This window comes from Leiobunum rupestre, chromosome 9 (assembly GCF_980474605.1).
Source record: "Leiobunum rupestre chromosome 9, qqLeiRupe1.1.hap1, whole genome shotgun sequence".
Classification (NCBI taxonomy): domain Eukaryota; kingdom Metazoa; phylum Arthropoda; class Arachnida; order Opiliones; family Sclerosomatidae; genus Leiobunum; species Leiobunum rupestre.
This window is the reverse complement of record NC_143392.1, coordinates 35,050,968-35,063,466: the sequence shown is the minus strand read 5'-3', so window position 1 is coordinate 35,063,466 and position 12,499 is coordinate 35,050,968. Positions and strand designations below refer to the sequence as shown.

The 12,499-nt window shown below is 33.7% G+C and overlaps 4 protein-coding genes across 6 annotated transcripts; 2 read left to right on the top strand and 2 right to left on the bottom strand.

The window, feature by feature from the left end:
- Positions 1–2,127: 2,127 nt before the first annotated feature.
- LOC149927267 (uncharacterized) lies at positions 2,128–7,697 on the bottom strand. Of its 2 annotated transcripts, none has more exons than XM_090158628.1 (11): positions 7,338–7,697; positions 6,914–7,133; positions 5,984–6,196; positions 5,782–5,924; positions 5,593–5,725; positions 5,408–5,536; positions 4,683–5,350; positions 3,412–4,617; positions 3,252–3,350; positions 2,958–3,194; positions 2,128–2,890 (listed from the first exon to the last, which is right to left on the bottom strand). In XM_090158628.1, exons 1-11 carry the CDS (start codon positions 7,521–7,523, stop codon positions 2,711–2,713), a joined length of 3,414 nt encoding a protein of 1,137 aa, XP_090014754.1. In that variant the 5' UTR covers positions 7,524–7,697; the 3' UTR covers positions 2,128–2,710. The 2 variants fall into 2 exon arrangements, with proteins under 2 accessions (XP_090014754.1, XP_090014755.1); XM_090158629.1 differs by having other exon boundaries at positions 5,408–5,533.
- A 158-nt stretch (positions 7,698–7,855) lies between these two features.
- On the top strand, positions 7,856–8,780 carry LOC149927266 (UPF0598 protein CG30010). The gene is made up of 3 exons (XM_090158635.1): positions 7,856–8,033; positions 8,184–8,232; positions 8,285–8,780. Exons 1-3 carry the CDS (start codon positions 7,887–7,889, stop codon positions 8,746–8,748), a joined length of 660 nt encoding a protein of 219 aa, XP_090014761.1. The 5' UTR covers positions 7,856–7,886; the 3' UTR covers positions 8,749–8,780.
- An 11-nt stretch (positions 8,781–8,791) lies between these two features.
- On the bottom strand, positions 8,792–11,507 carry LOC149927265 (AKT-interacting protein-like). 2 transcript variants are annotated; one of them, XM_090158634.1, is made up of 8 exons: positions 11,381–11,507; positions 10,230–10,562; positions 10,109–10,173; positions 9,951–10,051; positions 9,793–9,881; positions 9,634–9,732; positions 9,405–9,573; positions 8,792–9,347 (listed from the first exon to the last, which is right to left on the bottom strand). In XM_090158634.1, the coding sequence occupies exons 2-8, from the start codon at positions 10,487–10,489 to the stop codon at positions 9,249–9,251; spliced, it is 882 nt and encodes a 293-aa protein (XP_090014760.1). In that variant the 5' UTR covers positions 10,490–10,562; positions 11,381–11,507; the 3' UTR covers positions 8,792–9,248. The 2 variants fall into 2 exon arrangements, with proteins under 2 accessions (XP_090014760.1, XP_090014759.1); XM_090158633.1 differs by lacking the exon at positions 11,381–11,507 and adding an exon at positions 10,722–10,858.
- On the top strand, positions 10,980–12,133 carry LOC149927264 (pseudouridylate synthase TRUB2, mitochondrial). The gene has a single exon (XM_090158632.1). The coding sequence runs from the start codon at positions 11,172–11,174 to the stop codon at positions 12,102–12,104; it is 933 nt and encodes a 310-aa protein (XP_090014758.1). The 5' UTR covers positions 10,980–11,171; the 3' UTR covers positions 12,105–12,133.
- The last annotated feature ends 366 nt before the right edge of the window (positions 12,134–12,499 follow it).

Sequence of the window (12,499 nt, the reverse complement as noted above, 5' to 3'; positions counted from 1 at the left end):
AACATTTAAATGGTTAATAAATAGCTTTAATTACTCTCAATTTCGAATAATTTCATTTTTCCTCGTTTTAATATTTGCCGTGATTAATTAGTACAATTTCATTTATTATCGTTTTAATTTTTCCGCGATACTTTTCATACAACTTTTGATCTAAGACGTCGATGTTGACCAAACTTGTCGAGGATACGGAACAGTTAAAAGGCTACGTGGTAGCGTTAAGAAAACCCAGGTTTTCGAAAGGAATCATGGGTAAAAGCATGGGCCAAATAATTTATCATTATTTGGCCCATGGTAAAAGCGACGATTAATACCGAAATATTGGTTGGTCGCGGATTCCGAAGCGCGATAACTTTTGATCTAAGACGTCGATGTTGACCAAACTTGTCGAGGATACGGAACTGTTAAAAGGCTACGTGGTAGCGTTAAGAAAACCAAGGTTTTCGATTGTATAAAACGGAAAAGTCCGGGTTTTAGTCAATTCCTCGATTTTTAAAGGAATTGTTCGTAATAAGCGTTTAAATTAACGTAGTGAAGGCTTGAGAGAGACAATTTAAAATTAAAATGTTCAATAAATAATTAAATAATTTCGTATAATTTTTTTTCTCTTCGATTTAGCAACCAAATGTTATAATTACGAATTTCAGATTTTATATTTAAGGTATCGTAAAATTAGCATTTAGCTGCTTCATAAACACCATTAATTACTCGAAAATTCTCGTAATTTAATTTTTCATTTTCCCATTTGAAGGAAAACACTATGAATGAAATACTCATCCGCCGGACAACTAGCGGCATCCATCACGCGACGTGACGGCGATTGTATATGATTTAAAAAATCCTCGTTTTAGTCGCTTGCAAAAATTCCTCGTTATATTCCTCGATTTAGCAACCAAATGTTATAATTACAAATTTCTGATTTTATTTTTAAATTATCGTAGGTACGATAACGTACAATTATTATTTAGCTGCTTCATAACCACCCTTAATTACTGGAATATTATCGTAATTTAATTTTTCCGTGGTTTGTACATTTGAAGGAAAACACTTTGAATGAAATATTCAGCCGCCGGATGACTAGCGGCATCTATCGCACGACGTGACGGCGATTGTATATGATTTTAAAAAAATCCTCGTTTTAGTCGCTTGCAAAAATTCCTCGTTTTACTTGATTCCTCGATTTAGCAGCCAAATGTTATAATTACAATTTTCGGATTTTATATAAATTAGTCGCTTGCAAAAATTCCTCGTTTTACTTCATTCCTCGATTTAGCAGCCAAATGTTATAATTACAATTTTCTGATTTTATATTTCAATTATTGTAGGTACGAGAACGTAAAATTTGCATATATATATATATATATATATATATATATATATATATAAACACCTTTAATTACACGAAAATTATCGTAATTTAATTGAATTTTTCCGTCGTTTGTTTATCGCACGGCAAAAATTCCTCGTTGATCATTTTCCGCGGTATACATGCTGCGCGCAGCGTGAAAAAGCCGTCATACTACTATGTGGTAGTTTTCCTTCATTTTCCTTGTTTTAGTCGTACCCATTGAGTTGGGAATAAATAGAGGTACAAATAAATCTGGCTGGCGCGGGACCAATTTCGTTCAATAAGGAGACATATTCAACTTTATCGTTCTACCGTGGCAGCATCTGTCTCTAGTGGTGGCAACTATATTGCAATTGAATTTTTTCGCGAATCTGACGCGAAATTGAAATGCATGATTTCTCGCAACAAACAAACCTTTGAATTTATTAAAAACAATTTGATTCTGTCAACACAATCCTTTTTAACTGAAGTTACGGTGAGTTAGCTAACAATTATTTATTTTTAGCCATATAACTACAAAATATAGATGGCGCTACCGCCTAATTATAAAGATGAATTTCGTAGTCTTATCAGAACAGGTCCCGCGTAACCATGGGAACCGAAATCGTAATTGCAATTCTAGCAGTATTATTCCCAATTCAATGGTCGTACCCCCTCCCATCACGGTATTCCGTAACTTGCTCGCTCAAAAATGACCTTTGACCCAAATGTTCCAACCACGTGATTAGACTAAACGTCAAAAAGCGCCAAATTTAAATTACACGCAGTTGATAAACACGCAATTTCCAGTTTAAATACTTTTGTCTTTACTTCTTGTAATTAAAAGTACATAATTAACTTGTGTTTTAACCACATTATGCTTGGAAAAAGGCCTATCTACTGTTTTAACGTAAAAAAACCTAATGTACTTGCATATAAGAGTACACGATTTTAATTTTTTAAACAATATTCATCTGTCCAGTCTGTTATAGCAAGGAAAAGAATCCTTGGTTATAGTTTTATTCAAAAAAACAGCTAAAGATGTTACCTTTTAAGCTAAATGATCTATTTATAATGTATAAACTACCCCATAATTTTATGACTAAATCCACATATTAAACAGAAAATAAAGATCTGCCGCATAAGTTTAAACAGTCCCCAAGAATGGCAGTGTAATATATTTTTAGCAAACTCCACTTTCCTACTTTTTGAAAGCATTTATTGGAATTCCTGAGAGGTTAAATGCAACTGTTTTACGAAGGATAACTTACTACAACTTGTAATAATAATGTTCTAAATTAAAAAATTATTAATTTTTACCTACAAAACTTAGGTAAACAAGATTATATATCATAAACCAATAACATTTTAAAATTACTAATTGTTTCAAGCGGGCAATAAATCAAAATCGTCACTGACATGGACCATAGGTACGTAAATATCGTCTATAACAGGAGTAGATTTCACTTCACACATTGCAAGCTCTTTCATCTTCCACTCCCAATCCAATTTCTGAACAGCGTGCAATGATTCCGCTTCATTATGATGTCTTAATAATGTAGCTTCCTATTCAAATAATTTAAACAAGACTTTCAACTATCAAAAATCAATTAAAACAGCAAATAAAATTTACCTTAATTTTCTCCCATTTGTCATCAACATCTTGTAACCAGGAAAGAAATAATCGGCCATTATATCGGGAACGGACATTTTTATCTTTGTCTTCTTGTTCAAGCTCCATGCTATTGTAAATTTCTTCATCTTTTAAGATGCTACAAGCTGATAACGGAACAGTTTGATTGGCCATAGCTCGTGCGGCGCGCCCATGAACCCTCAAAATTTCTTGCTCAGCAGAAAGAACTAATTTTTCCTAGAAACAGTTAAATTTACATACAATGACGAGTATTCTTTGTTAAGCCTTTCTTACCCTTTCAATTAAGTGTTGTAGGCGTAATTTGTAACGCTCCTTTTCTTGTTGGACAAATAAATCTTTCATAGACTGGCTTAAAGTCTGAGGTGGAGGAATCTGAAGAAAAATATTTTTAACACTATACTCTTGCACTAACTTTTTTGCAATATATACTTACAGTAGGAACAGAAATTCGACTGGCAGCATTGCCATCTAGTACATATGAACAACGATTTAAAAGATAGTCTTTAAACCCTTGAGGTGGTTTTGGGTGAACCACAAACATGGCCTTCCTTCGTTTATCAACTTGTTTTCTAATGTTGAGAAACATTTGATAGCAATTTAGAAGTTGTTGTTGTTGTTGTGGAGGTTGTGGTACGGCAGGGTTAATTCCATTCTGAAGGGACTGAGACTCATCTCCAGTGGAAGAACTTTGCGAGGATGAGGATGAAGATGAAGAAGGATGGTTCTGAGAAGAATCAACATTGGTCAAAGCATTGTTATTTTCTCTAGTTCGAAGCTTTCTCTTGCGAGGATGAAGATCAGAGGATGTGCTAGGAACGCTTGACTGATTATGTTCTTCAGTGGAACTTTCTCCGGAATGATCATTTCTGTTAGAAGAGGAACAAACACCAGCAGTCCCTTCATTTCCATTTCCACCACTAGCACTTGCCAAAGCCGCTTGCATCCTTTGGCTACTTCTAGTAACCCTCTGAAATCTTTCTTCTTCTTTAGATTTTGAAGGTGTGTTATTGGTTGAACCACTTGAAGAGCTAGAACTCGACTCCCCGTAAGAACCACCTCCTTTGGTTCCTTCTTTACCAACATCCTTCGGAGGAGTTCCATCATCGGACAAGCCAGAATTAACCGCTTCTCCTGGTGCGGAAGAGCCATCCTCAGCAGGGGCACTTATGACATAAGGTAAAAGCGGTTTTGAAGAAGAGACTTTGTTCCTCTCCCGGCTTTCTGTTACATCATTGACACCGGTACTAGCTGCGAGTCCTCCCAAGACAATTTTTAAAGGGGGGACTTTTGGAGAATGAGGGCCCCCAGTGGCAGACGGTGACCCACTATGTTGATTGGAGGAAGATGAAGACTGTACTGTTGGAACCACAGAAATGGGAATATGCAAAGTGGAAGAAGCCTCTGTCGAAGAATTGGAAGGGCTTGAAGTAGGAATCTTCTTTTCACCATCTAAATTTTCATTTTGGGGACTTTCAGGGTTAGACATGGACTTCTTCTTGTGCACCGTTGAACTTGTAGATGGTGCAGATTGAGATTTAGGGCTGCCCCCACTTTGACGTTGAAGATTGCTTTGCAAAGGCAACGTGGGGGGATTGTTGTGGTCAGCTTGATGATTGCTAGATTCAGCTAAATTTCTTGGCTAAAAAAATACTTTCATAAATTAACTTATAAAAATTATACAAAAATAAATAATAAATATCGTACAGTGGGCTGTCCAGATCCTCTGTGAGCTTGCCTTTGAGACGAACCGTTCGAAGAGGCTGTTTTGGAAGCTGGACTATCACTACTTTTTCTACGTTTTCTTCTACTTTCGTCCTTTTCATCATCACTCTTATAATCCATGGGTTCAGAGGTGCTAACTGTTTGAAGCCTCGAAGTGGTAACTACATTTCCTGATTTGCTAGCGTAACTTTCACTGCTATCCACTTTATCCGAGCATGTCAACACGGGAGCACTTTCTTCTTCAGAGGACACAAATTTATTCCAAAGATCGTCTTTGCTTGTATCAGTTTTCTCATTGTCTTTTGAAGCACTGTTTGAGTTAGTGCTACTAACCGGATCATAGTTTTCATCTCTAGAAGCGGGCAGCGTTGGGTTAGAAGACGCTGCCGATGAAGAGGCAGTTGTCACTGCAGCATTGGCAGCACTAGCTTGGGAGGATGACACTGAAGCGTCTTCTTTCTTAGTCTCATACGAATCATGAGTTTCCATGGTAACGCAGTAAGTTTGGTATTTAGGTTGAGACGAGCTAACGTCATTTGCTTTTGAGGAAGAGGAGGAGGAGGAGGAGCCAGATGCCAGGCTTTTATCATCCTTTGATTTAATTGACTGAAAACGTAGCGTTAAACGCGGTGAAGTTGGTTTCTCTGCACCTAAATAAAAAATAAATCACAATAACAATATTAAAAACCAATTCAATATCAATATACCTTTGTACGATTGATTTTGAGGGGAATTTTTTCTCATTGTATTTAAGCAAATACTAGGTTCAAGTTCAGAGCTTCCAGCAGCTTCAGAAGACTCTGAGAAGTCACGGGTCAAAAACCCTGAATGCACTACTTAAAAAGAAATATATAATATAATATTAGACTGCAAAGATTTTCAATTAAGGTACATTTCCACTGTTTTTCTGTGTATTCTTCTATGACACTTTTAATTTCCTTCTTTGATGCTAAGTCAGCCGCAGTTTTATAATTGCAATTTTTCTTTGAAGGGTCTGCACCGTATTCCAAAAGTAGTTTCACTACCTGTTATTTAAATAAACTTTTAAAGCACAAAGTTATAATTTTTTTTTCATTCTTACTATTGTGTGTCCGTTAGCAACTGCATCATGCAAGGGTGTGAAATCATCAAAACCTTTAGCATTTGGATCAGCCCCAGCTCTTAATAAATGTTGAGCAATGTGATAATGACCATGATTACAAGCCTCGTGTAAAACAGTCCACCCTATGATATGAAATGTTTTTAATAGTAATGAAACAAATGTGGGCTAATGGATAATATACCAGCAAAATCTCTGGCTGAAATTTCTGCCCCTTGGCGAATTAATTGTTTAACTTGTTTAAAATCACCCTTGATCGCAGCCAGGTGAAGAGGTGTTTCCCCACGTTGGTTTCGCTTCCGCAAACGCCTAGTTTTTAGGCTAAGAGGCCCTTTGCCCTGCCTGCAGGTCAAATTTGGCCTTGCTTCCTCTCTTTTGGGAGTACCAGAATGACTATCTGGTAATATATTAAAGTAACAATTAAGTGAATAATTTCCTGAAAAATTCTAAAAATTCTAGTTTTCAACCTGAATTAATTATTTGTTACGAATAATTAATCCAAGCTGGCACCTCAGAAAAAAAAAAGGTTTAATTTTTTTTTAGATATGTTAGGCCTTGGCTCGCTTTAATTTACGAATAACTTATGTTTGAAAAGATAAAACTTAAAAGAAAATTTTGCATTCTTTAATCCCTGCTTTAATATTAACTACATTTGTAAAAACTAAATTACCTCAAGTCGACGGTTTTAGCTGTAAATCATCATCTCTTTTGTGTAACCTAACCGACAAAACCACTGACAAACGATTAATAGTTTGACGGGAGTCTAAGGACTGGACAGTTTCAGGTATGATTGTGACTTTCGTTAATAATTTTAATACCAAATTTGTATCTATTTATCGATTTTTACATTATTTTAAGATTTTAATTATTTTGATATTATTTTTTAAAATAAATCTTTACAGTGCACAGGAATTTAAGGAAAAACACTATATTTTGCCTTCTAAAAAGCTTATTTCTAGACATCCTTCCTTAGGAGCCCTGTCAATAACAATGACATCATCACTTTATTGATTCGCGCGAAATTTGAATTAAAAATTAATTTAATACTAACATTTAGACATTTACTACGAAATAATCATTAAAAATATTTTACTTATGAAAGTTTGATACTCACCAGAATTTGGTGAGGCCAGCTGAAGTAACATAGCAATTTGTTGCCTTTCTGATAATGGTATAACATGGTGTTCCTTTTTCTTTATTGCAGGAGAATTACATGAACTTGAAGGAGTCTTACTGTTTTCTTGATCATGAGTTTCAATTTTATTTCCAAAAAACAGCTTCCTTTTACTCAATTTGCTTTGCTTTAAGGGTGTATTAATAATTACCGCTTTAACCTTTGGTAAAAAAAAACAAATGTTAATACAAAGCATTTAATTTAATAAATAAATTAATCAATCAGTTGCATAGTCAGAAATAATTCCTCAAAAGTAGTCAAACAAATGTAATATTTTGGAAGGTGATGGGGTGTGAAAATTTATTACAATTCAAGCTACACCCAAAGAAGGTACTGATATTTTAATAAATGTAATTATAATTACCCTCTTATTTATATGTCCCAGTGTAGAATCCGGAGTAGTAATAGAACTGCAAATAGATGAGCTACTACTGCTGCTGCTAGTAGAAAATGATGATCCAGGTATATTGCCTAAGTATCTTAGATTTGATTTTGGAGTTTCACCATTAGAGCAAAATGATATAGAGCTAACTGAAGTTGTGTCTTCCATGTTTGGATAAAGTTGTCCTAACAATTAATATAGAAGTGTCAACATAGTGTGATTTTCACTTTAAGTAAGTCCACAATTAGTTCCATTTGGCAAAAATGTTTATAGTAGTCGAGTGTGATATTAGCATTATAAGATTATGAAAATAGGATAACGTACATTTTGAAATAATTTAATTTTCGATTGCAGCAACTTACTTTCAAAGATTTTCCCGTTAATATTTTATCCCCAAACGAGGGGCCTGTTCCGCATTTTCATTTGGCGGGAAACTATTTATTGATATTTAACCAATCGCCGCATCGCCTCTCGAGAAAGTTATAACAGTAGCAGACAGCTTGAAAGTAAAATGAGCGAATATTGCATAAAATGAATTTTAGAGTTTTTTATCGTTTAAATTTATCTTTAAAATTAAAGAAATTTGAAAATTTTTCCCGCGATGTATCTTATATTCAAGGTCAATCACCAGAACCCAACACCAGAGAGTATTTTTACTTTATAGATCATCAAGGGATGGTAAGTGCGTCTAAAAAATTAAAAACATAGGTCAAACGAGTACGCTTTCGCGTAAATTGCAATTTGCAATTACAAGGGTTCCGCTGCACGTACGCGTTTTGCCGTTCAAAAATACGGAGAATTCTATTATAAAAACGTTAATTTTTATAGCTTTTTCTTGACGATTCGCGTATGAAAAACTTTACTTCTTGTTTCAAAGGTTTGATAAATTAATAAACACAATGGATTTTTAACTAATTTTTTTTTTTTAGATAAGGCATTTTTACGCTTTTTCTTCAGTAGACTTAAATTCAACACTACGGCCAGATTTTCTCAAGATTTCCCATATTTATCACCATGTGGTAAAGAGCATAATTTCATTCGTTGCGATGACCTTCCCATAGTTTTCACTCACATTATAGAAGATAATAATGATAATTACTTATCTTATGGTCATGCGGGTGATTTAATGAAAGTTCCATTTGAGCCCGAAAAGTTATTCATGTGCCCTAAAAGCGGACGACTATACCACCCATCTTTTCCCAAACTTGGAAATGTCGGTTTGATTAAATCTACATTAGCGATTGAACTAAGTAAAAATTTCCAATCGGAAAATGCAGATGATTCTATTAATAATCAATTTGAACCCAATTATTTCATTTGGAAAAAACAAAAATATAATTTAACAAAGGAAATTAAAGAACAAGTTGAGAAACTCAGTAAGGCTTATAATTAAAACTCTGAAATAGTTGTCATCTATGACTTTAAATGTACAGAAATTAAAAATATTTATCTGTTTAATTTTTGTTTGCATTATTAGATTTACATTTATACACTTCTATTTAGTATACAAATATGGCAATTAAAACTGCTTTTTTATAATTAATAACAACATTCCTTGAAAACTTCAAAAGAAAGAAAACTGTCCGTAGAAACTGAAATCTTGGCAGTTTGCACTCCAACATGTTTTTGTACACCTTAATTTGACCCTGACTAGCAATTTTTTTTATTTAATAATTAAATCTTTTTATAAATTTTTCTATTCCCTATTTTATCTACACGCTAGATTCCAGCACAATTGTTAAAAATTCTAGAAGCGAGTGGCTAAGCATATTTTTGTTCGTTACAATCTGAGCAATATTTCCACAGCGTCATGCGCCAATTAGTTTTTTTAAAAACTGGCATTAAAATTTTATGAAATGTTTTTTGTGGCGGATTAAAATTTAAAACTAGCGGTCATAACTCCTTCTTGGAGAAAAGTTGATTAGTACCTTTTTCCATCCAAGAAAGCCCGGGTTTCATGCCCTTCATACTATAATCTTCCTCTGTTGGACTCTAAAAAAGGCGCATTAAATGAATTCATAAAAAAAAATCTGCAAGCCTTGTTTTCACCTTCTTATTGATAATTTTCTGCCTAACTTCTTCGTGAACAGTTGGATCCCAAGGACTGAACCAGATAGCGTGATTGTCTTCCGTTAACGGTTTGTCATAGAGATGTTCGTGACAAATATTCATATTTTCAGCTATTTTTAGTTTGTACAATTCAGGATCTTTTTCGTATCTACGAGTATTTTGATAAACTTTTGTTAAGATTCACTTTTGTTTGTTAACAAACACTTACAGGACAGCAGCTTCAGGGTTTAATGGATTCTGAGTCTCAATTTTATAAAAAACTCCTCTAGCAAATGTTATCACTTGCCATAAATGGTTACTATTCCGTCTAAAATATAAAGTTACGTGAAAATTGAGAAAGATAATTAAACTTTGCCAGAAATTGTACCTCCATTTAACAAAACTCCTTTTCACATCCAATTCTCCCGTTTCACAGTTAATAAGTGGATGGAAAACTGGGGGTTCGAAGACTATTATCTAAAAAAGTCAATAATAATAATGTTAAAAACTTAGTGTCAAATAAAGTGCGGAAATGTGATATCTTACAGGACAATCACAGTCAGGAAAATTATCAGGTATGTAGAGAGTGAAACGGTAGATTCCGCCATGATAAAGTCCTTTTCTTATAAAAAGAACTCCAAACCATTCTGTAAGAATGATTATTGTATTGGAAGAAATAAGAAAGAAAAAATTATGTTGTTTACTGAGAGCACTTCCGGCTGAAGGGACAATGTATACCCCTGGTATCCGTTGTTTATGTAATAAAACACTGTAAAAAAATTGCCCATGTAGTAATTGAGATCACTTTAAAAATACCCATCTTACAATTCTGTCATAAGAGCATATTCTGTTAAAAATGGTTTATATACTTCGGCAGGACTAATAGTGGTTGGTGACCTATCTATTAATTTATGGGAAGTACTATCAGATGTGGAAGGCAAAATTTTTTGAACATGAGGCAGGCTGGAATCAGACCCTGATGGGGCGGAACTAGTGCTACTGGCTGTTGGGCTACTATTACTGTTTTCACTCGAGTCCTTATTAATTCGAGCATCTGCCTTTGTCTTCTTGAAGAAGAAGGACATTATGAAGGGTCTTTATTTACAGCTTACACATTAGGAGGATGAAAATTCCATGCTTGAATATCCTTCTAAATTTCTATAAATAAAATTAATTATATCTCAGTACACATACATTAAGAGTTTGTTACTAATGAACCTTAGCATTGTACTGAAAAACTATTATTTTATTATATTAGTTTCAATTGGGAAATAGAACTTATCTTAAAAACCGTAATTAAAGTTAAAATTAACCTACCATTAAATAAAAGCATTTTGTTCACAATCACAATAGGAATTTTTAAATAACAAACACCTTCCTTCCCTTCAAATTAAGCCTTAAACTGATAAAAATTTGTGCCCTTTTTTTTAGCAAACAGATGGGGCGATTCCGGAAACCAAGGTGAAAGGTTATTCAACCGAAAGTGAAACTAAGGTGTTATCAGACTTAACTTATGAAGCTAAGGCCCAATTGCAACGTTCTTGGAAAACGCTAGTAGATTACTAGAATACGTATTGAAGAGTAGAAAAGGATAAAAATAATGAAAATGAAGAAAAATAAGGAACATATGTGAATGTGATTTGTACCCAAGACTGAAAATTCGCAAAAAAAAGTGAAGCATGCTTGGAAACTGCTGTATGGAATTTTTGGTTTAAACAAACCACAATTAATTTCGCATAATTGGACCAAGACTGAAAATTCTAAAAAATGTTGAAAACCATAAGCGAGTCTGTGGATGCCTGGAAATTTCTAAATGGAATTTTTTGTATTTACAAACCCCAAAATATAAGTAGCCACACAATCCGTGAAAGAGTAAAATTTAAAATTATTAGAGATTTAAATGAAATGAACATTCGACCTCCACGTGACTACGTTGCGATTGAAGGTAGTCTAAGTAATGAAGACTCAAAACTTACTGTGGTTTCAACTCCTAGCTTCGCTGATAATCCTTTGGTGATTGGTCCCAGATATCAGAAACCAGATATTAGATTGTCTTCCACTAATTCTTTGGGAAGATTTACTTCTGGTTTGATGATTCTTGGAATAGGATCTGGTTGTAAGAAAGCTGATCAAATCAAACAGAACAATTTACTTAGAAAGATAGAAATAGATGCAAAATTTGGACTAGCCACTGATAATTACTTGATAAATGGTTCTACAATAGGAAAAGCAACTTTTGGGAATGTGACTCGTTTTAAATTAGATGGTCTATTAGCTTCTATTCAAGCTGCACACCAGGCAAATGCATTTAAGTTTTCAGGGGTACCTTTATCAACCCAAGAAGCTTACGATATAGCCAGTAAAGGAATTGTTAGACCAGAAGGGAAAACTCTCCCATTGATTTATAAACTGAACTGTGTAAAATTTGAACCACCCAATTTCACTGTGGAAATTTACATAATCAATGAAACTGAGGAATATTTATCACAACTTATTCATGAAATAGGTTTAAGACTAAAAACAAATGCTGTATGCTGCAAAATTCGATCCTGCGCTTATGGACTTTTTACTTTGGAACATGCTTTAATCATAAAGCATTTGGACTTAAATAATATTATCCAAAACATAAATGACTGTCGCGAAAATGCCTCTTACAAAAATATCACGCCACAGAGCCCTCTTTTAAAAAGCTTATATTAATGTATGTCAATAAAATTTAATAAATAGCATTTTTTCATCAATTTATTCTTTGCTCCACCACATATCCAAATATGACATTAAAAAGGTAAATATTTACGTACAATATTGCAGGCACAGCAAGATCCTTAATGCTTGATACAAACAACATTATATAGCTTTTCTTTTGGGAGGAAAAATAAGAGCCCAATTTAGCTCTTGAATTCTGTTTCATTCCTGATAAACATTTTTTTTGATAAACTTGTAAATATATGTCAAATTGATTTTTCTTATATACATATAAATTTACTTGAATCACAAATATACAATTTTTTTATTTTACCCAAATTTTTTTAATTTTTTTTAATACGAATGGTAAAGCTTTTCAAAATTATTTATACCACTTTTTGTTAGGAAAG